General features: G+C 34.7%; 1 protein-coding gene across 4 annotated transcripts in view; it reads right to left on the reverse strand.

The window, feature by feature from the left end:
- The window catches only part of LOC142340827 (receptor-type tyrosine-protein phosphatase H-like), a 64,428-nt gene extending 40,691 nt beyond the window's left edge, over window positions 1-23,737 (reverse strand). For 2 of the 4 annotated variants that reach the window (XM_075391563.1, XM_075391561.1), the window contains exons 1-2: window positions 23,480-23,736; window positions 21,235-21,336 (exon numbers count right to left, since the gene is read on the reverse strand). In XM_075391563.1, the coding sequence (XP_075247678.1) occupies window positions 21,235-21,336; window positions 23,480-23,502 (125 nt within the window). In that variant the 5' untranslated portion in view covers window positions 23,503-23,736. Of the gene's footprint in view, window positions 1-21,234; window positions 21,337-23,479 lie in introns of all 4 variants that reach the window. The other 2 variants (XM_075391564.1, XM_075391562.1) reach the window with 1 other exon arrangement.
- Window positions 23,738-24,352: the final 615 nt, after the last annotated feature.

A 24,352-nucleotide genomic window follows, 5' to 3' on the forward strand; every position in this document is an offset into this window, starting at 1 on the left:
TTAAAAATAAAATTTTAACATTTTGAAAATTTTCACTGATGAATTGAGTCTTGTAACCTTTTCTAAATGGTATATCGTACTTGGATGTTCAAACTTTGTGTTTGTCCAATTTCAAAGCGTGGTTTTTTGTACTCAATAGTAGGGTTTTTGTAAAAAAAATGATAAAAAATAAAAAATGATAAAAAATGGTTAAAAAAATGATAAAAGGGATTTTTTAACGTTTTTGGGAGGTTTACCTATAGATCTGTTAACTCTTGTTTTCAGAGTGTTAACAAAACTATACATTTTGTGAACCTATTTATCTTCAATTTACTCCATGTAGCAATGTATAATGTTTTTCAGAGATCTAATTGCTCTTTCTGTTACAGCAGCTCTTGTTTCACTTCTTGTAGAGTAGATTTTGATGTCTTTACTCCTGCTAAATTTTTTGAATTCTCCCCCGAACTCAGTATTTGGATCAACCCACACTCTATTAGTTTTAGCGTTCTTCCTAAACATTTTTTTGACTTCATTGGCTGAACACGGACCAGGCGAGAAAAAACGACAACACATATCAATAAATATTTCACACCTTTATAAAATTCAGACAATTTATCCATGAAAGCCAAATCGAGACACCAAATCTCACTGATACTTTTTAAAAAAGCAGGTAACCTTTTGAAATGTCGAATTGCTTGTCGAAATTTAGTGTAAGAATTCTTTCTGCATGAAAAAACATATACCTTCAAATTTGGCAATCCGCTAGCTTTCTGAATGTTTTTAACTGAACAATTTGCGGCTTTTCCTTCCCTGTACAACCTCTGTAGCTTGGCTCTTTCAGATTTGGAAAGGGATCCAGCTTCCTCGTTCTTGGCTTTTGGCATCTTTGTTTATAATTTTATTTGGATTTAATCCATTTGCCTAGAGAATTGTGTAATAAATGTCGGGACATTCAACATTTTTCCTCTTCAGAGCGTATACAAAACCGACAAATGCAACGTTGTATCTCTTCCGTCTAACAAGATGGTGTCAGAGAGGGATAGCTCATTGCGAGGTGAATTTAAAATTTCATTGACAAGTGATTCGTTGCTGGACGACTTTGTTTTAGCGTTAACTTTTCTGAAAACAGTTTCTAAATTTTTTGAAACCAAATCCTGTAACAAGCAGATTGATGAGTTAATTGGTATTTGATAGTCTGCTGATACATTTCGTTAACAACAACGCGTCGTATAAATAAGGAACAGTCAAGAACCTTAAGGGAGACGTGAGAATTTTAAGAAATCATGTAAAAATTAGGTCTTGCACGAATCAATTGCAGTCTAACTTTTGTCTTTGGAAGCAGTAACTTTTCGCATTGGAATAAATCGACAGCTAATTTACCGTAGTAAGTGCTCCATTTTTCAGCAAAAGTTCTTCGTCTCGATCTATAAACGGGCTCTTCTGATAATCAATAGGTTCTTTTTCAAATTCGTTTCCATGACAAACCAAAATACCTTCATTATTTTTCGTTAAAGCATTAAATTCATTGGAAATTAAGTCCTTGTGTCCATAGAAACCAATCGAATTGTAGACTTGTTGATTGTTCAGTTACATTTCACAGTTGTAGAAGAGTGAGTGTAATATATTGTTGATAAGAGTTATATAATGTAAATCGTCATCTGTGAAGGACATACCCATATCTGCTTTTCAATGCTCATCTTTTTTGAAAAAGTCATCAAACAATCTTCACTTTTGCACAAAAACTTTGATTTGATGGTGGATATCTCTCATATAAAAAAGATACTTCTATCTGTTTCAAATTCAAATTCAATGCTGCTTTCACCCAATGAAGTACTAGGATAAACTTCTTAAACATGAAAAGATTCAATTAGTTCCAAAACGAGAATTTTGTCAGAAATGTTCAGGCAAGAGTTTGCAAAGTGTACATATCAAAAACTAGAATCGTTTGTTGATCTGGAATTCATTGCAGATTTGCAAACATAAGCAGCAACAGATTTGAGCTTTTTCTTCCCAGTCAAAGCATTTCCAATTTCAGGGGCAGCTATTTCAATTAAAGCAGCACCCACTCTTTTTGCTTCTGGGATAACATATCGTCTCAAAAACGAAATTGCTGTCCTCCCAATTGTTTGCGTTAAAACTCCGAATACCGTACCCCTTTGTCTTGCATATCCACGAAAATACGGTAAATCACTATCAGCAACCATTTTTTACAACTTTAATTCTAAAAATGATTATAGGAAGTTTTTCTAAACATTAGTTCTGCTCTAGTTACTCCAACAGATTTGAAAGGTACTTTTCACCATAAGAGTTGCAGAGCTCAAGTTGTATGCTATTGAAAGAATTTTTCAGAATTTTTTGAACTGTAGGTTTGGAAAATTTTGATAATTCATGTTTTGTCCAGTTGAGATGATGTCCCCATTCTTAACCTTTGATATAAAAAGAATGCATCGTAAAAGAGCAGCGTCTGTATCACCCACAATATTGTATTCAACAATATCAATCACTAAATATCATTAAGGTATGTGTTCGTACAATGTCATATGGAAATTTGGGATAATGTGAACCAGCACCACTCATGAAAACACCAATCACAGATAGCTTCTTCACATCGAAAGACATGACAAAGATCAGCACTAAATATAACAAGTAAGAAGTTCTCATTTGGAAGACTCAAAGAAATTCGCTGTGTAATTTTTTAACGTGTAATCTGATTAATGTATTTTCATACATTCATGTTCTTGAAATTTTTTGTTCATTTCATTTACAACATCAGAGATCGAGGGATATAAGCCTGGATCAAGTGTGTAATAGTCTGACGGTTTTGTATCCGGTGTTGCTTCATCTACATGGAAAAATTTTCCTTCCGTGATGTTTCGGTACAAGGAAGGGTACGACACTTCTGTAATTGCAACCTCCCTTCAAGATTTATTTGTTCCGGAAGAAAGTTTGTAAAAGAACTCAATGCATGACTTGGGTAACAATCAAAAGAAGCCTTTGAAACCAGCTCTGCAGTGAAAGAATTCATCTCTAAATGATATACTTTGCAAGCTCTTGTCTATAAAACTTGCCTAGGATTTTGTCACCTTGTTCTCCGTAAAGGTTATAGGTTGGTGGTTTTAAAAATAAAATTTTAACATTTTGAAAATTTTCACTGATGAATTGAGTCTTGTAACCTTTTTTAAATGGTATATCGTACTTGGATGTTCAAACTTTGTGTTTGTCCAATTTCAAAGCGTGGTTTTTTGTACTCAATAGTAGGGTTTTTGTAAAAAAATGATAAAAAATAAAAAATGATAAAGTGGTTAAAAAATGATAAAAGGGATTTTTTAACGTTTTTGGGAGGTTTACCTATAGATCTGTTAACTCTTGTTTTCAGAGTGTTAACAAAACTATACATTTTGTGAACCTATTTATCTTCAATTTACTCCATGTAGCAATATATAATGTTTTTCAGAGATCTAATTGCTCTTTCTGTTACAGCAGCTCTTGTTTCACTTCTTGTAGAGTAGATTTTGATGTCTTTACTCCTGCTAAATTATTTGAATTCTCCCCCGAACTCAGTATTTCGATCAACCCACACTCTATTAGTTTTAGCGTTCTTCCTAAACATTTTTTAAAGGCCGCTACAGCATCAGAGGCACATTTTGACTTCATTGACTGAACACGGACCAGGCGAGAAAAAACGACAACACATAACATTAAATATTTCACACCTTTATAAAATTCAGACAATTTATCCATGAAAGCCAAATCGAGACACCAAATCTCACTGATACTTTTTAAAAAAGCAGGTAATCTTTTGAAATGTCGAATTACTTGTCGAAATTTAGTGTAAGAATTCTTTCTGCATAAAAAAACATATACCTTCAAATTTGGCAATCCGCTAGCTTTCTGAATGTTTTGAACTGAAAAATTTGCGGCTTTTCCTTCCCTGTACAACCTCTGTAGCTTGGCTCTTTCAGATTTGGAAAGGGATCCAGCTTCCTCGTTCTTGGCTTTTGGCATCTTTGTTTATAATTTTATTTGGATTTAATCCATTTGCCTAGAGAATTGTGTAATAAATGTCGGGACATTCAACATTTTTCCTCTTCAGAGCGTATACAAAACCGACAAATGCAACGTTGTATCTCTTCCGTCTAACAAGATGGTGTCAGAGAGGGATAGCTCATTGCGAGGTGAATTTAAAATTTCATTGACAAGTGATTCGTTGCTGGACGACTTTGTTTTAGCGTTAACTTTTCTGAAAACAGTTTCTAAATTTTTTGAAACCAAATCCTGTTTTACGTTATATTTGTCCAATTTTTGAGGTGATAACTTGATTTTTTGCTGATAAAAATGTTAACGAATCAAAACAAACTGATCCATTTCAAGAGAGAATATTAATGATTGACGGAATTAAAATTGATATTAGACTGATCTTTTATTTCGGAGCTAAGGATCTGTCTTCTTTTACTGAGACTATTTTTTTTAGAATAAACAGATGAATTTCTTCTCCGAAGTTTAAAATTTCTTGTTTTTGAATTCCTGTTAGCTCTCCTCCTAGATGGTTTACTATGCATTCGCTTAAAAACTGGATGAGTCTTTGGGACAATATTTGAGGAAAGTTATTTTGAAGCTCTGGGAATAATTCTGAAACGCGATCAGAGTAGAGAGATGTTGTGTGCTCATCATTCAAAAATATAATCTGTTGCTTGCTTTGAGGTAGGAAAAAATAATGATGGCGTTGAACCACTGTTAGTACAGTCGTCCTCAGAGAGTCGACTGTTTTCTCAGAGAGTCGACTGTTTTCGGAGTCAAGTCTATAAGTAAATGACCATAGGGAACTGAGGTTGCTGTGGTATACCAGTCTTTTAGTTGAGATCCCAATCCCAACAGTTGACTGAGTGTGTTTATTTGTAAGACGCCTCTGGGTGATTTGAATAAAACGATATGGGTGTTCTCTAGCTCAATATCGCTTCCTAGACGGCTTTGATGAAAGAAATTGTGCTTTATGTATACTTTACTTAAACCTAGCAGTAGCTATTTTTTTACAAATATTTTAAAACTAGAAATTTCTTCACAAGAGTCATTAAAAACAAGTAAATACTTTGTTCCATTATTAGGTAGATTGTATATCAACTCAAAATCAACACCTTGGACGAACTCAAACTTCTTTATATTTTTGACATAAGTCCGTAAACAGATTGATAGTGTTGATAAAAATAGTAAGTTTTGTCAAATTCTGGTTGAAAAGTTCCAAGAACTAACCAATCATGGATGAGATGAGATTTCCCAGATCCACTTGGTCCAACCAATGAAATAAAAACTCGTTCTTTGGTGGAAATTATGTTGCTCGTAATTTTGGAGAAGTAAAATATATCCAACTGTAGTCGACAAAATGCCAATCCAAACTGTTGTCTCCTCACAAGTCTAAGCTAATACAATTTTTACGATACAAAAAGCCTTTGAAACCAGCTCTGCAGTGAAAGAATTCATCTCTAAATGATATACTTTGCAAGCTCTTGTCTATAAAACTTGCCTAGGATTTTGTCACCTTGTTCTCCGTAAAGGTTATAGGTTGGTGGTTTTAAAAATAAAATTTTAACATTTTGAAAATTTTCACTGATGAATTGAGTCTTGTAACCTTTTCTAAATGGTATATCGTACTTGGATGTTCAAACTTTGTGTTTGTCCAATTTCAAAGCGTGGTTTTTTTGTACTCAATAGTAGGGTTTTTGTAAAAAAAATGATAAAAAATAAAAAATGAAAAAAAATGGTTAAAAAAATGATAAAAGGGATTTTTTAACGTTTTTGGGAGGTTTACCTATAGATCTGTTAACTCTTGTTTTCAGAGTGTTAACAAAACTATACATTTTGTGAACCTATTTATCTTCAATTTACTCCATGTAGCAATATATAATGTTTTTCAGAGATCTAATTGCTCTTTCTGTTACAGCAGCTCTTGTTTCACTTCTTGTAGAGTAGATTTTGATGTCTTTACTCCTGCTAAATTTTTTGAATTCTCCCCCGAACTCAGTATTTCGATCAACCCACACTCTATTAGTTTTAGCGTTCTTCCTAAACATTTTTTTGACTTCATTGACTGAACACGGACCAGGCGAGAAAAAACGACAACACATATCAATAAATATTTCACACCTTTATAAAATTCAGACAATTTATCCATGAAAGCCAAATCGAGACACCAAATCTCACTGATACTTTTTAAAAAAGCAGGTAATCTTTTGAAATGTCGAATTGCTTGTCGAAATTTAGTGTAAGAATTCTTTCTGCATAAAAAAACATATACCTTCAAATTTGGCAATCCGCTAGCTTTCTGAATGTTTTGAACTGAACAATTTGCGGCTTTTCCTTCCCTGTACAACCGCTGTAGCTTGGCTCTTTCAGATTTGGAAAGGGATCCAGCTTCCTCGTTCTTGGCTTTTGGCATCTTTGTTTATAATTTTATTTGGATTTAATCCATTTGCCTAGAGAATTGTGTAATAAATGTCGGGACATTCAACATTTTTCCTCTTCAGAGCGTATACAAAACCGACAAATGCAACGTTGTATCTCTTCCGTCTAACAAGATGGTGTCAGAGAGGGATAGCTCATTGCGAGGTGAATTTAAAATTTCATTGACAAGTGATTCGTTGCTGGACGACTTTGTTTTAGCGTTAACTTTTCTGAAAACAGTTTCTAAATTTTTTGAAACCAAATCCTGTTTTACGTTATATTTGTCCAATTTTTGAGGTGATAACTTGATTTTTTGCTGATAAAAATGTTAACGAATCAAAACAAACTGATCCATTTCAAGAGAGAATATTAATGATTGACGGAATTAAAATTGATATTAGACTGATCTTTTATTTCGGAGCTAAGGATCTGTCTTCTTTTACTGAGACTATTTTTTTTAGAATAAACAGATGAATTTCTTCTCCGAAGTTTAAAACTTCTTGTTTTTGAATTCCTGTTAGCTCTCCTCCTAGATGGTTTACTATGCATTCGCTTAAAAACTGGATGAGTCTTTGGGACAATATTTGAGGAAAGTTATTTTGAAGCTCTGGGAATAATTCTGAAACGCGATCAGAGTAGAGAGATGTTGTGTGCTCATCATTCAAAAATATAATCTGTTGCTTGCTTTGAGGTAGGAAAAAATAATGATGGCGTTGAACCACTGTTAGTACAGTCGTCCTCAGAGAGTCGACTGTTTTCTCAGAGAGTCGACTGTTTTCGGAGTCAAGTCTATAAGTAAATGACCATAGGGAACTGAGGTTGCTGTGGTATACCAGTCTTTTAGTTGAGATCCCAATCCCAACAGTTGACTGAGTGTGTTTATTTGTAAGACGCCTCTGGGTGATTTGAATAAAACGATATGGGTGTTCTCTAGCTCAATATCGCTTCCTAGACGGCTTTGATGAAAGAAATTGTGCTTTATGTATACTTTACTTAAACCTAGCAGTAGCTATTTTTTTACAAATATTTTAAAACTAGAAATTTCTTCACAAGAGTCATTAAAAACAAGTAAATACTTTGTTCCATTATTAGGTAGATTGTATATCAACTCAAAATCAACACCTTGGACGAACTCAAACTTCTTTATATTTTTGACATAAGTCCGTAAACAGATTGATAGTGTTGATAAAAATAGTAAGTTTTGTCAAATTCTGGTTGAAAAGTTCCAAGAACTAACCAATCATGGATGAGATGAGATTTCCCAGATCCACTTGGTCCAACCAATGAAATAAAAACTCGTTCTTTGGTGGAAATTATGTTGCTCGTAATTTTGGAGAAGTAAAATATATCCAACTGTAGTCGACAAAATGCCAATCCAAACTGTTGTCTCCTCACAAGTCTAAGCTAATACAATTTTTACGATACAAAAAGCTAAAATCAATAGTATGACAAAAAATTGGAACAAAAAACTACTAAAGACTGGTACACTTCTGTCCAAAACATTTCCAAGATTATTGTCATCAAAGACGAAATTACCTAATTGAAGTCCCCTATCAGTGTGATCAGTCATTTATACTCTATATTCTTCCCTAAGGATAAAGTAACTGTGCAACTGAATTGAAAACTAAACAACAAAAATATGCCAAAAATTAACATAAGCATAAGTGAAATGATCATAACACAAAACCAAAAAATTGTTCCGTCAAAGGAACCAGTGAGAAAAAGCACTGAAATTGAAAAAAGTACCCAAATTAGGAGCAAGACTATGAAAGAATAATAAAGAATGGGATCACAATAGTTGTAGATACTTTTTAACCAACTCATTCTCTAATACGACTCTAATTTCAGAGAAAAAAATACAAATGAGAATAATAAATTACAATCACGAATACGATCAATAAATATTAGCAAAAAAATTCAAAGTCCATATCCCATAAACGTAAGTCTTCTTTTCTCCACAGTGAAGAGTCTTCTTTTGTTGATACGGGTAGTTGCTGCAATTCCACTCAGCATCATCGTTTTCTAATAGTTTGGAAGCCTTCGGACATCCAAAATTATCAAGATTTTCCACATCCTTACACAAGTATGGTGATAAAATTTTGCATTTTTTAAGTCTTTTGGCAAAATACTCTGATGTTGGTGAGCAATGTTGATGTATAATAGAAGCCAGCTCTGAATATTCAAGCTTTCCATGATTCCCATTTATACCATTCATTTTTTTATGTGTTCCACTTTGCTTGAAATGTCGGTTTGTTGTCTTTAGGTGGGAGAAAACTGTATCCAAGTACAATTCCGTCCTTAAAGATTCCCAACTCTTTGACAATTTTTCCATCAAAGCAACCAATATGTAGTTCAAGAGTGGCATTCTTTGTTCTGGCATGAATTTTCCAAAAATGATCAACAGTCTAACATTTAAAAAATATGTGGATGACAAATTTTTACGAAGAAGCAAAATAACAGACCAGTAACGTGGCCCAAGAGACATGAGCTCGGAATTTGAGGTAACATGTAACAGTAAACCGGTCCAGTAGTTGCTTTAACCGCTCCAGCAGAATCGTGTAAGTGCATGTAAACGGGACACTTTCCGTCTTGCTAAGAAAAAGTCCAGAATTGAATTACCGTAACCAATAAGCCTCCGAGGGGAAAATTTGGTCAATCTCCTCCAAATTATTGTTTTGATCCCAAATTTTACATTCCGCCAGGAAACAAATTTTTCGTTTTTCTTTGTTGGGAAACATTGGAAAAATACTACTGTAACAATTGAAAATGTTTAAAAGTTTGACAATATCCATCAAATTTATTTCTTTATTTATCTAACGTGATGATGGTCTTTTTGAAAGTCTCTACATAAGAAAGAAGGTCAGGAATATGTTCCAATAATTTTTTGTTTTCCTCTTTATTTAATTCAATTTTAGTTAAAAAACTCCATTGAACTCCGTTCCAACGATGTTGTGAAATGGAAATTTCTTGTTTGTCAGACTGATATACAAAAGTAGCGTGTCGTAGTCCGTTTTGAATAACCCACTATGGTTCTGAAAAACTGGAATCACTGTCAAGTTTATCAATTTTGGGAAAATTTAGAGCTTGAAGAACTGTATAAGAAGATTTTTTTTATTTGTAGTGAAGTCTAACGTGGAATATTTTTTAATTTATTTCTTAGACTCAGAAAAATATTTCTAGATGAACCAGTATTCTAACTCATTTTCAGGTTGAAAAAATGAAAAATGAATTGAAAAAATAAATTAAAAAGACAAACACATTATAAAATCACACATTTATTGAAATGCACATTGTTGAGTACTAGAAAAGTCCTTCAAATTCTGTATCGACTCCTTGAATTCATCCAGAGTGTACATCACATAAGTCACTTGTTTGAACTCATTGTTCGCCTCTTGACAAAAAAGTCGAATTTGTACATAAGTTGAAGGTGGTTGTCCTTGATGTATTGGAGGAAAGTAACATAGGGTCTGCGGTTTCGTCCAATGCTAATCTCTCTCACTTTGTGACTCTGTTCCAGCTTGTGCTCCGTGCTCGTATCTTTGACGAATTGAGGTTCGTTTGTTATCATCTCTAGTTCTCCTTTGAGAAGATCCTCCTTGAGGAAGCACAGTATTCTTAATTCATAGTCTCCAAATCGCAGTTGTTGAATCTTTTCAATTGTCCTAGAATCATATTTTCGAACGACTTGGAAGGTTGGTTCAGTATAAAGTTGTCCGTTTCTTGAAATCTGGGACACAGTAAAAGTCCCAAATCTTTTTGAATTTAAACCAAAGTCCATATAAAAAGAAACCGAATCAGTTCCTGGTTTTGGTGAGGATTGAGTGTACATAGAAGGAGCACTCGGAAAAAAAGTGATATTTAAGAGAAAGACATTTCTACAACTTGAGCTGAGAGTGTAAAACTGTATAAGTTGTACTGTATAAGATTTATAGTTGTAACCATATTCTCTCAATAATTAGAAATTTTTTTTATGGTAATGAAGTCCTTTATACCCGAAAAGGAATGCAAAATTCATTTTTTCCATGTAAGGTAATCTATTCGGAAATCTTGAGGTCCGCAAATTTTTTTTCCAGAATTTCAAAAGGGGCCTGCTGTTTACCTCGTCTGTTTCGCATTAAAGAAAACTAGTGCTGAAAATATTTCGAACAAGTATAAGAAAGAATTCTTTTAGCTTGCTGTTTCTTGAATTGTAACCTTTCGAAAATGATTTTTTAGATTTTTATTGGAACAGAATTAGTTACCTTTAAAAATAGAAAATTACGTTACCTTATTTTTGTTTTCATATGTAGGTTCTATTCTGTCATCCGAATACAAAAATGGCAGCAATAATGTATCAAGTTTTACCTCAATTTTAGCGAAAAAAATCTCAATTTTAGAGATTATAGCGAAAAAACTTAATTCGTTTCTCTATCAATTAAGGAATATAAACCTTATCTGCTCACTAAAAATTTTCCGTTGCCACTCATAACGACAATTTAAAGACTTTTCGTTACCAAATTACTCTCATTTCATCCTCAGTGAAAGAGATACTAGAAGAAATAGAAAATCGGTCTTATATTTATCAAACAGTCGATTGCCTGTACACACTCTATACAAACCAGTTCTTTGGTTCCATTATAGAAGAGTCAGAATTGGTCTTTACCCAGTTAATCAGAACGGCGGAGGACAACTTGGAGAATAAGTACGTGGAAAAAGTACCCCGTATCTCCAAAAAGCGATTGAGTAGAAAGAAGCTCTAGCGTCACCTACTACGCGCTAAACAAAGAAACGCAAGTACTCAAACCCTTAGATCATCTTTTCTAGATAGAATTCATTCCGTTAAAAACTCAAAGTATGAGATTGAATTAAAAAAGACTGTTGATTGTTTGTTAGACGGTCATGGCATAATTGATAAACCCCTTTTATCTGGAAATAAGAAAACAGCGTATTTAATTTGTTGTCCATGTTTTGTGATTTGTATTTGTTTTAATAAATCCACTAAAAGTTATGTGAAAAACCAATTTTACAAAAACTTTCTTCTTAAAAATCGAAAATTGAATCAACTCTTTTGTTAAAAATTGAATTTTTTTTCAACGTTTTCTCTTGAATATCAAATTTTGAGTAAAAAAAAATTTCTTAAATGTCGAAAAAATGTTCGAAAAGTGTCAGTTAAAAACGGAAAAAATATTCACTTTTCTTCATTTTACGGTATGGTTTTGCATTTCAGAATATCAACTTTCAAACTTGTTTTGTTTTATTAAATATCAATTTTCAAAATAAAAATTTTTATTACAACTCGACAAACTAATTCAATTTTTTTTATTAAAAACCAATTTTTAAATCAACTTTTTTGTTAGGAAGCAGACTTCTTATCAAAATGTTTCAAAAATTTCGACAAAAGTTGCTCTTTTGCTGGAAGATAGCTTGCATATTGTTTGGAAGATCCCAGAGTAAAGAAATAATTCAATATAAAAAGAATGAACTAAAACAAAAGTATAATTACCTCACAAAGTACTTTAAAAGCAATCTAGAATAAAAATTAAAATATAAAATATATTAAAAAGAGTTCTCACGCTTAATTTGACATGTTTTGAATTCATTGCCAAATGGTAGGACTCTTTCAACGATTGCTGGAGGTTCCGTAGGTCGAACACTGATGGGAGTTACCGGAGCCTAATCAGTCAGCACAATTGGGATGTGAGCTGTTCCATCCTCTATTGAGAGGGTTGTCATTGACGGTGTAGTCGACATATCAGTCGAACCAAAATACTGAGCTGGATCGAAATTTTCCAGATCGTTAAATGACCACGTGGTACTAGTATCGACACTAAACTCGCTTTGTTCACTGCTGCCAGCGTTTCTCACTATCCGGAGAAGGTTGTTTTGCGGCTCTGGACTGGATAGTTGACTTGTCTTGCGTGTATTGAAACAGTTGTTGGGAATCTGTCCTTCCTCCCACGGAAATGTGTACTGAATGCTTTCAGCAACGTAGTTGTCGGGAAAATCTGATCCAACAGCGTGAGGATAGTGATGCCCATTAATCACAGCAACTTCGTGAACCATTGCGTGATTTCCCAGCTGATTCTCCGTGATTGGAACCTGTCCTTGATGATATGTGCCAAACTGTTGTCGCTGGTGCTCAATAACGTGCCACACTGTAATAGATAGGATTACAAAAAACTCGAAGAGCCCTTTCGATAAGTCTGTTATGGTAATCCGAGCAGTCTCCTCTATGAAAGAAACTAAGTAGAGAAGGCTGTTATTCTGCACTGTAAATTCAATTTCTCGATGTGGTGAGAAGAGAAGAAGGAATAAAGTCAAAGTTATTTGAGAAACAGAGGTGATCTTGTTTTAAGAGAAGAGAAAGCAAATGATGCTGGTCGAATTTTTTTCCTCTATATATACTTAACTCCGACCAATCAGAACAACATATCCAAAAAGGGTAATGTTTAGCAAACAAAGTGACGTTATTATCCAAAAACGGAAATGTATCAGTTGTAAAGTGACCAAAGAAGGAATCAGCTCAAGGAAAAGCTAACATTACTATACGAAACAGGTAACGCTCAATACTGGACAGTGACCAAAAAAGGTGACCTTTTCACGTGTTATCCGAATTAACAGCCAAAGTTAATTAGTAAGTTACGGGAAATGAGTTAACGTAATTGACCAAAACAGTCAAGCTTTGATAAATTCTCTCCATCTCGTTAAATCTCAAGTCGATCTCGGAAAATATCCCAAATTTGGAACTAAATTTTTGTATATAAGTGTTGGGAAGTCTTATTCCCAACCGTACTCTCACTCCTTCGGCATTGTAGTCTTTGAAAAAAAACAGAGCGTTTTGCAGCGACAAAGTAATTGTTACTGGTCCAGGAATTGGGATATAATTAGATTGAGATATATTTCTGTATTGTTCCATAATTTCGGGACAGAATTCAATATGAAAAGCATTTCATACTTGTTGATGTGTATTTCTGTCGACAAATCGACGGAATGTTTTGCTATGTAGTCATATTCCTCGAATTTTTGGTAGAGAAGGTTGCATATTCAAATCCCTTCCTAATTCGGATGATTCTTTTGTTTTGAGTAAAAACGTCCAAAAAATTGAAAAAAAGTAAGAATTCACATCAATTTCGTCTACTCTGTGAGCATCGGCAAATCCTTCTTTTCTTTTGTATAATTTTTCCAAAAGTTGTAAGTGATTTTTGAACAACAGTTTTCACAATTGATTAGAGTGTCAAGTAAAACCCTGTAAAAAGAAAATTGAAATAGAAAAAGCAAAGCATAAAGTGATATATTATCTTGAGAATTAGTTTTCTAAAGCTGAAGTCTGATTGGATGAGAGGTTCTAATACAACAAAATTCAGCTGTACAACGTAAATTTGTTCTTCAACAATAGATGAAAAAATTTTCGTGATCTTTCTCTGGATGTTGTGAAAGCATATCTTTGAGCTTTTTTTTTCAATAAAATTAAATTTGATCTCAGACAGTAACTTTAATCAATATTTGAGATAAACAAGTTTGAACTACATGTCTTCAAAATACTGGAACAATCGGGAATTTTCAAACATTGACTTTCCTTGGCAAAAAAAAAATGTGTTGGAAAGGAAAGTTTCCAGTAAAAGTTAACAAATATGAGTGAGAGCATAATGAGAGAAAAATGTAAAGTTCGAATTTTTTGCCACGGCATGAACTTGTACATTAAAACTGAAAGCTGGTTAATTATATGCAGAAATGTCGCAATCTGGATAATTTAAACCTTCCAGAATGATTTAAACCTTCTAACATGATGCTCGCTTCTAAAAACAGAAATGACGTCATTTCCATATATGGAAGTGATCAGTAATCGTTGAGTAGCTCAAAATTACATAGCAGCTTTAGTCATCATACTTTCTGTTTTTTCAGATTCAGTTGCTTCGCAATTAACCCGAATTTTACTCAATTCATCTTGAACTAACATAACAATGCTTGTTCTTGATAGAAATCTCCCAGTGAACTGCACAAAGTGCGACCAAATGGTGGTGAAGAAGATTATGGCAAGACAAAAGCGGTCTTGTGATAGTAGGACATTATCTTGTCACAAATGCCCTAATTTTTTTACAAAGAAGGAAGACTTGAATTATCAACTTGTTTCCGAGTTTCTATTCTCTTCAACAACACACGAGGAGAAAGCATGGAACTTCAACAAAAGTTGGAACAAAATTGAGTGAAAAGCTCAAAGAAGTCCTAGAATCGGAGGAGCTAGACAAGAACAACGAGCAATTGCAGCAGGAACTAAGTGCTTGCCAGCACTTTGTTGACGACACAGAAATGGAGAATGGGAAACATCGAGTGTTCAACTTCAATTTGTCCAAGCTGGATCCGAATGAGATCAACGAGAAGTTAACGGAAGTTTTCGAAAAACTAAATAGCGCTGCCAAAGTGAATCTGGCTCTTGGGTTTATCTTGCGCAATGTGGACACAGACGAGTATCGGTACTTTAATGCACATGAGAAAAACACTTTCTTTTAATAATCTCATTTGCTCTGCTCAAAAGGTGACCTGGTCTCACTTCAAGACAGAGCTGAAAAGATGGATCCAGTGGAGACGTGTGCACAGGAGAGAGAAATCACAAAAAAGGCAATTTGCTCTGACTACAAATGTAATATTATTCTGGGCTCTTCTCAAGAATATTCCAATGGGATGTATTAATGCTGTTCTTCCTGAACAGTTAATCAGACGATCAGATGTGAAATGTCTTGTATCGAATGGCTACGGAGAGACCTACAAAGATTATCTGTGCCCCTTCAGAGCTGTGGCTGTTTACTTGTATTGGTCATCTGAACTGGAAACGAATGCAGCAAAGTTGTTTGGTGCTTTTCCTCACGAGTCTGGACATGACGCAATCAACTTTAGACAAGTATCAATCGATCACCTCGTGTTTGTTGAGAATGCGGTAAGGCACAACATATTTGTTTACGATATTGACATTTTAGATGATTTTGTTGGTGAACTTGCGAGCAGAAGTGATGAAATGTATGAGAAAAATATTAATTCATTACGTTTCAGCAACCACATATGCTACGTTGATGATATTAACACATTCTTTAAACGATTCCGTTGCCCCAGTTGCGATACCTTCATTCAGAAAGCGGGAAATTTCAACAGCCATGTAAAATCTTGCAAACACAGAGTACAGCAAATTTACCAAAAGATTGTGTATACTCTGCGAGAGATTTTGTTTGATAAACTCGATGGATTCTGAATTTCCTACAACGATGATCAAAAATTGTTCAAGAACTTGGCTATTTTTGACTTTGAATCGATCTGCGTTCCCACTGAAGATCTGAAAGATACGAACACAACTACTTGGATTGGAAAACATGAGCCAATACATGTCTCCATTTCCATCAAGTTAAATGGGAAGCCTGTGTTTCAATGCGACAAAAACACTAAGATCCTGTTTGTCTCTTTTGTCGAAGCTCTTTAAAAGTTAGCTAACAAAAGTAGAACCGAAAAGCAAACAAAATTTGCATCAATTCAGGATACAATCAATAGTCGAGTTAACACCATCTTTGAAAAATTGAACGAACGGAAAAGCCGAACAACTGCTTTTGTACTCGAAGATGAGTGTATTGAGGAGGAGGAGGGAGCTGATATGACTACACAGTTACCAAAAATGCAGAAAAATCAGCTTTTGGACTTGCAACAGCACTTTAAGCGTTATATCAACACTTTACCTTTATTTGGATTCAACAGTGAAAAGTACGATTTGAATCTCATCAATTCTACCTCCTACCTTATCTCTTTCATGATAGGTATATTCAACCTACAGTTATCAAAAAGGCCAATCATTTCGTTTCAATCAAGTTCAGCGACGATCTGTTTCTTGATATTTTAAATTTCATAGGAGGAGCTAAATCTCTCGATTCATTCCCCAAGACTTACAAGACCAGCGATATCGAAGGATTCTGCCCATATGAACGGTTCGATACTCCAAATAAACTTAACGCAACATTTCTTCCTCCCTGTGTATGTTTATTCAGTAAATTGAAGGATCATAAACCCTTGGAGAAAGAATTCAGAGATTTTACAAAAACTGCTGAACCGTGGACTATCTCAGCAGGAAGCTATGAAAAAGTTGAGACTGAAAGAAATTCCCCTTTCTGGAGTCAATAATTACAATTACTTGAAAGTGATTTGGGAGGAAGAGCAAATGTCTACATTTAGAGATTTTGCCAAGTGATACAACAACAAGGATGTTGTTCCAACACTGGACGAAATGCAAAAAATGTTGGGATTTTACCACAACAAAAGAATTGACATGTTTTGTCAAAGTTTTGTCAAAAGAATTGACAAAACTTTGATGTACAGTTCCCATTTCAGCAAACATTTGTCTTCACAAGTCTTTCACAAGTTTTTCCCATTTGTTGAAAGTGACAGGGACTAACATGATAAAATACGCAGAGACATGACTGGTCCACTTTCTATTGTGTTCACAAGAAAGGCAGTAGTTGATCAAACCTATAGCAGGAATTCAGAAAACGTATGTAATTCTACTGTGGTTATTGATGACAGTCAATTATATCCCTTTTCAATGTGTCAAGAAATGCTAACTGGTCTTTAAACACGGTGGGAGCTCGACACAAGTTCTCAAAAATTCAAAGCTCGAAACAATAAATCGCGAGCATTTGAGAACATAGTCATGTCTTATCTCCAATCACAACGCCTAGAGTGCACTATTGAAAGCTATTATTCAACCGGGAAACCAAAAAAGATTGACTGTTTTAACATGGATGGTTTTTGCGCTCATTGCCAACACAGTATTCGAACCAAGTTGTTGCTTCAATTTTTGTCCATGTCAAAAAGCTTAAACAAGCCTCTCGGAGGAGGAAATGCAGAGAGGAATCAAAAAAATAGAACATGATGAACTGAGAAGAGATTATTTGAGAAACAAGGGATACAGTATTGTTGAAGTCTGGGAGTGTAACTGGTGGGAATGTGTTGAAGAAGAGGAAAAAGTCAAATATCACGTGAGGAAGGACTTTCCCCTCAAACTAACTATGAAACAAGAGACTCTTTTAGCTAAAATAAAAGATGAGCAAATGTTGGTATATGTACAGTATGATCTCGAAGTTCCAGATGGATTAAAGTATAAGTTCTCTAATTTCCCTCCTGTTTTTAAGAACTTTAATGTCAGCCGAGCCGATATTGGATATTATATGAGAGAGTATGCAATTGAATATAACCTAATCAAATAACCTCAACAAATGTTAATTTCGAGCTTGAAGCTAGAAAACGGGACAATCATTACTCCATTAGTCAACTTTTATCTCAGTCTTGGACTGAAATGCCTGACAATTTAGAGATTTGTGCAAAACACGCCCAAAAAATGCTTCAACACTTTCGTTCAGTCGATGGTAGATGTTAGAAGAGCTGTAGATGAAAATTCTGACTCTAGCATTGTGGCTTAGACAATAAAATTGTTGGGAAACAGCTCTTATGGGTACCAAATTATGGACAGAAGTAGACATACAGAGACCAAGTACCTGAAAGATGAGAAGACACACAAAGCAATCAATGGAAAAATGTTTAAGCGTTTGAACTATGTGTTGAAAGAAATTTACGCAGTTGAGCTTGCAGAATACAAAATTGAACATCGAGAACCTATTATAGTTTGGTTTTTTATACTTCAATACGCTAAGCTACGTATGTTGGAGCTCTATTACAACTTCTATGATAAGTTTTGCGATGTTGACAAGTTTGAGGAGTTGGAAATGGACACGGAATCCCTTTATTTAGCGCTAGCGCACGAGAAATTGTTCGATTGCATCAGACCTGCAAAAAGAGGGAATGGGAGGCTTTGCGAGAGAAGGACTGTGATGATTCCTTAAGAGCAGAGTCACACAATTTTTTCCCTAGAACATGTTACTCAAAGCATAAGAAGCACGACAAACGAGAGCCAAGACTCTTCGAAGAAGATTTAAGATGTACTGAAATGATTTGTCTTTGTAGCAAAACTTATTGTTGCTACGACACCAAATCGGATAAGTACAAATTCAGCAGCAAAGGACGTAATAAACGAACCTTGGAAGAGACCGGAGATCGACCATTGGAAAATTATCGGCGATTGATGGAGGAAATTACCAATTTATCTTCTACAAATAGGGGTTTTCGGACAATCAACCACTGCGTCGCTACATATGAACAAACAAAGAAAGGACTTTCCTATTTTTTTCCTAAACGAAAAGTGTTATCTGATGGAATTCATACTGTACCCCTGAAATTTCAAACTACCTAATTGCATTTCAAATTTTGAGTGCTCTCTGTTGTGTTTAAAATTACTCATAATGTATTTGATTTATACTGTGTCTGTCTTTTTAGACCTTCATAATTCATTCTTTTAAAAAATTTTAGTTTTCTCAAATTTTAGCGGCTATACCTAAACTTAATACATTGCGGTGGCTAAAACTAATCTTAACAAATTGCGGCGGCTATACCTAATCTTATTACAATGCGGCGCCGATATCTGATCTTATTACATTGCGGCGGATCCTTCATCATCCTTACATATCATTTATCACCCTTACATTCTACACAGTTGTAAAAGTAAACAATTTAATGAGAGAGTTTACAAGCTCTAATCTGTCAATCATTTTGTGTCACTTTACTCCCTTCAAGTAATTGTTTTCAACAGATAGAGTGATCTTAGAATTTGTAAAAAATATGCGCCGTCTTGCTAAAAAAATAAATGTATGCAGAGATATTTTGTAACCCTCCTCGCAACTTGAACCCCACAAAGGTTGTTCAAAACAGTGAGAGTGATCGGAATGTGTGTAAACATTTTTCAGGCAACATCTGTCACTAAATAAACAAACATAAGCAGCACTCAATTTTAACCCTCCTTTCAATAAAAGTTCATCTACAATGTTCATAAACATTTCTCTGCTAACATCTGTTACTAAATAAACAAACACAGGCAGCATTCAATTTTAACCCTCTTTTCAATAAAAGTTTATCTACAATGTTTACTACACTAAACCTCTCAATCAATTAGAATTTGTGTGGTTTCTACACAATTTATCCTGCATTTCGTTTATTTAAATTTTTACAAACAAACTTTAACCATGTTCGTGATGTGCATGTTTTTTGAATTTTATTAGTAATTATATGTAAAATTGATCACTGCGGTATACACCAAGCTAGCGTCTACTAAAGTCGATAATAGTTTTTAACAGTTGTACGTTTTACTCAGTTAGCTACGCAAATTTTTCATTTTTGTCGACTTAATTACCCCACTCGGCTAAATGAACCTCGGTTTTCACTTATTTTGATAATAATTTATACCTATTTAATGTAAATGTTTGAGCGATTTTGTAGTTTGATGTGCATAATTTATACCGTATCTTTTATTTATACATTTTTCAATTCAATTTCTGATAAAAAAAACTTGTCATTTTTAACCAATCAAAAGAGAGTATTTAGGACAATTTAGAAACAGCGTAAAATTATACAAAACTCGAAAAATTATCCAATACGAAAAAAAATAAAAAAAATTGTTGAAATCTGGTGGCATTGAAGTCATATAACCAATAGTTAGAATAAAACACCGCTAACAAAATTACCTTTTGTTACCTTTAAAAAAATGAGTCCTGTCATTACTGAGATTGACTTAAAGAGCCATTAGTTGTCCCCTCAAAGCACGAGATAAGTTCACTTAAGGCTCAATGCGAAACCTATTGAACTTTTAGTCAAAGAGTCTATGCCATAGGACACCTGAAAAAATGAGTCCTGTCATTACTGAGATTGACTTCAAGAGCCATTAGTTGTCCCCTCAAAGCACGAGATAAGTTCACTTAAGACTCAATGCGAAACCTATTGAACTTTTAGTCAAAGAGTCTATGCCATAGGACACCAAAACTTTAGTTAAACCTCAAATAGAAAATCAAAATTTCATTAAAAATTACAAAAACTCTTGAGTCGAAGCCAGAAAAAAACATGAGCGATTCTTTGCAGATAATTTTTGTTCATTGGGCTTCATTTGATTGGAAATGAGGTTTGCCCTTAACGGAACCTTGATGTGAAAAGTGACTAGTCTTTATGTGACATAAAAAACAAAAAAGGAAAAGTTTTCTAAAAAACATGAGCGATTCCTTGAAGCAAGTTTTTGTTCTTTGGTCTTCATTTGATTGGAAATGAGGTTTGTCATTAACGGAACCTTGATGTGAAAAGTGACTAGTCTTTATGTGACTCAAAAAAACAAAAAAGGAAAAGTTTTCTAAAGAAAGAGCTCTCAAATATATTTCGAATTTTTTTGACAGCAAACTTCCCTATGAGACCAGAGCTAGTCTTTTTAATCGCCTTTCGCCTTTTGGGAACTCAAAATTGATTCATTTTGTGGCCTGAAATGTATTTTTGAATTAATATTTTTATTTTCAAATTCTTAATTTGAAAAATTACACTAAAAGTGAGCAAAATCATGCCAAATATCCCGTGTTCACACAAAATTTCAATCCTCGATAAATCCTCGAAAAAAAAAAACGAAATTCAAAAAATCTTTTCAATTTCGAATTCTACGCTGGACGAGCTTTTTAATGATACCAGTCACATTTCTCTACAATGAATATATCGATCGGCCAAAATTGTCTGAAGAAACCCTATTTGAGTATATAGTTCCTCCCGCCCTCCCCGCCAGTGGGGTCGGAACAATTATAGCCGTTGGAGTAGCGATTAGGTTATGTTTTGAGATATAACAGTTCGATAATTAAATGCTCGAAATGTAAAGGTCAGTGGGATGTCAGTGAAGGATTTAGATTTTGAAACCATTGCAAACTCTTGATATTGCTCTGACGATGACTCACTGACCATTTTCTGACGCCACCCTGTATGGCCCCTTCCTTCTTGGCAACAGCTGCTGTTGAAATTGCCTTCACATAAGTGTCACCCAACCCACGGCTGCTCTTCCCTCTGCAAAAACAACACGTAACTTGGTTCATTTCTGCATATAGGGAGAAATGGAGGAATTTTTCATAAGGGGATTGTTTTATTGGGGATATACATACATCCTAGTAAATTGATGCAGGGGGTTATTTTCTAGAATCCTGTATAGATTCCCTCTGTTGCCACTATGATTCTTTCTCATTTATATATTTTGAATTTCACAACAAACAATAAAGGTTATCACACTATTTTTATAAGTATTTTGGCAAACACACCTACACTACATGTCTAGTGAGTGAGACGGCAACTGAGCATAACTTCTACATTGCAATAACTCGAAACTGCCTTGTAAGCAAAAAATTGCTCATGATCTTCCAAAGGGTATATAACATAGCTGGCAGGTTGCCAGAAAATAGCCGCAATAGCTTCGTAGATCTGCAGTCTCAAAAAAAAACAGTAAAAAAGACAGACCAAAAAAATCGTTTTTCATTGGAGGCTGATATGTTATATTTTGATTAAAAATCTGTATAAATTTCTGCTGCATCTATTAGCTGCTCTCAAATAACCTTCATTTAGAGTGACACACACCCATTTGACCTTATCTCTTTGAATTAAAGTATATAACATAACCGACTAACGTCGGGCGAATTGCTCTCAAACGACCGGCGAGCGGTTGGCTTCATCAGTAGCTAGCCACGGGGGGGGGGGGGGGTTCACCGGGGGCTGATAGGGGGCAAAACTGGGTTGGGTGGGCAACAGGGCGGTGGGGGTGGAGGCAATAGCGGGGGTGGGGTTCAACAGGGGGGGGGGGGGGGGTGTATCAACCTCTAAGAACCGCCCTTGGCAAGATAAGTATAAGTATAATTCTCTAAAACAGTTTGAGCTGAAAGAGCAGAAAGCCTCTAAGAGCACTTAATGCCCGCTGGGCGCTACCTGTTTATCCCGTTTCTGAGGACGAAAAGTCAAAAGCGTCAGACGAAAAAAGGGTCAAGCGAAAAATCGCATAAAAAAAGACCGACAGGACTAATATAATTGCTACAAACTTCGTTTGAGAGCAATTAAAAAGTCAATTTCAAAGTGAGGAAGTCATTTTTGAGAGTGAGGTAAGTCACGTGTGACCAAAAATTTAATCACACGAATGAACAAAAAAAATCTCGCTCCACTAAGAGCAAAACATGACGTCACAAACGCATTTCAGTTGAAATTGCATGAACGAATGAACAAAAAGCAGCTTTGAAGTGGTTGTGCCGTCATATGGTCGTAACAAAAATCGCGACGACGAAATAAAAAACAAAGCAGGACAAGTCCTGACGTACAATTCATAGAATTTTCATCGACTAAACAGAAAACTTGACCTAGAACGGACTATAAATGGATTGGGAAAACCATTTAGAAAAAAACCATTTAGTGAAATTGCCGCATGTGAACAAAAACCAATAGCGAGAAAGCGATTTTCGTTCAAACACCGTTTTCTCACTCTACTTTAAATTTAGAGCGAAAAAAATTCATTCACGCCGCAAAACCACTCGCTTTTTCGCTCTACTTCCTGTTTCGTTTTGACCAATATCACTACTCCAATTTGACTTCAAAAATCATGAAAATGTGTGAACAGATCTTAAAAAAAGACAGCGCCCCAATACAATTCAAACTCTTTATTTCAAATATTAAAAAGGGAAATCAAAAATTCTTCACTGTGGCGTAAACAGAATTCAAACAATTCAAACAATTATGGTCAATAAAAAAACAGATGATAGTGTTTCTTCTGTAGACATAAAAGCTTCTGAAAGTTGTACTGCATGCTCAGTTGAACGTTTTGGCGTTTTTCAAACGTCCGATTATTCCAACTTTATGGGACAGACTATAATATTGAATTAGACATTTGAAAGGTCAAAGTTCAAATTTAGAACGTGCAAATATCGACACATTGATGTTCATATGCATGTCTACAGTTTTTCTAACGTTAGCTTGCGTTTCAACGTAATGAAAATCGCAAGCAAGTTTCATAAAGTTCAAACGCAATCGAGTATCGAAAAACTTAGGGCTTGCATATGAAGATTAATATGCCGCTATTTGCATGTTGTAAATTTGAACGTTGACCTTTCAAATGTCCGCTATCATTTCAGCTTTATGCTACGGACTATAAAAGTTCAATACGTGTTCGTGATTCAACCTTTTGGCTGCCGAGACTTCCATTCTTATTCGTAGAGCGACTGCAACAATCACTGCTAGTATTAACACAGTCAGAGTGATCCATGGAGTACGGTCCTCCACATGGAAGCTGACAGCATTCCATCCCACAATTAACTTCTTCCCATTTGCTAGAAACAAAAGCAAAACTGACGGAATAAACTATAGTGTCTGGTACCCACTGTACGCGACTCAATGTAGAATTTAAAATTAAACAAGTCGGTATGATTATAGCTGGCTTGGGTCGCGCACCTCAACCTGGGTAAACTTACACTTATTGGAGAACAAGACTATGCACAAACCGAAATAGACGATATTGGTCATAGTCACAGGGTAGAATAGAACTTAAACAATAGAGAAAAAGTTTTGGACTAGTTTTGTTTATTGGCAATTTTGGTAGGAAATGTTCTTTTCAGGAGCCCAGATATCATCGCTTTTCCTATTTACAATGCAACAAAATCTATAACCTATTTAAGACGAAGTTAGTCATTTAGTAATAGGCTAGCCTTTCGACATAATGTATTTAAAAAATTCCGCCATGGATGGTATAGACCGTTCTTCATCAAATAATTAGGTCTGTTTCTCAGAATGTCATTAATTTCTTTGAAAATGTAACTAGTTACAAGGCTAAAAAAATTTGAAGATCAGTTGATCGCTGACATCAGAAAAGGTAGAACAGAACTCAATAGTGCTGTTAGTCGTGCCCTATCTTTGAAAAACAACAAAAACCGTTCTCCGATAAACAGAAAACAATCTCGTATAATAATTTTCAAAAATTGTATTTTTATTGAGAGTATGTAGATAATATGTCGATACAGACAAAAAAGCAAATAAAAACTGGAAAAACAATTATTAC

This window comes from Convolutriloba macropyga, chromosome 6 (assembly GCF_964194025.1).
Source record: "Convolutriloba macropyga chromosome 6, txConMacr16.3, whole genome shotgun sequence".
NCBI lineage: Eukaryota > Metazoa > Xenacoelomorpha > Acoela > Convolutidae > Convolutriloba > Convolutriloba macropyga.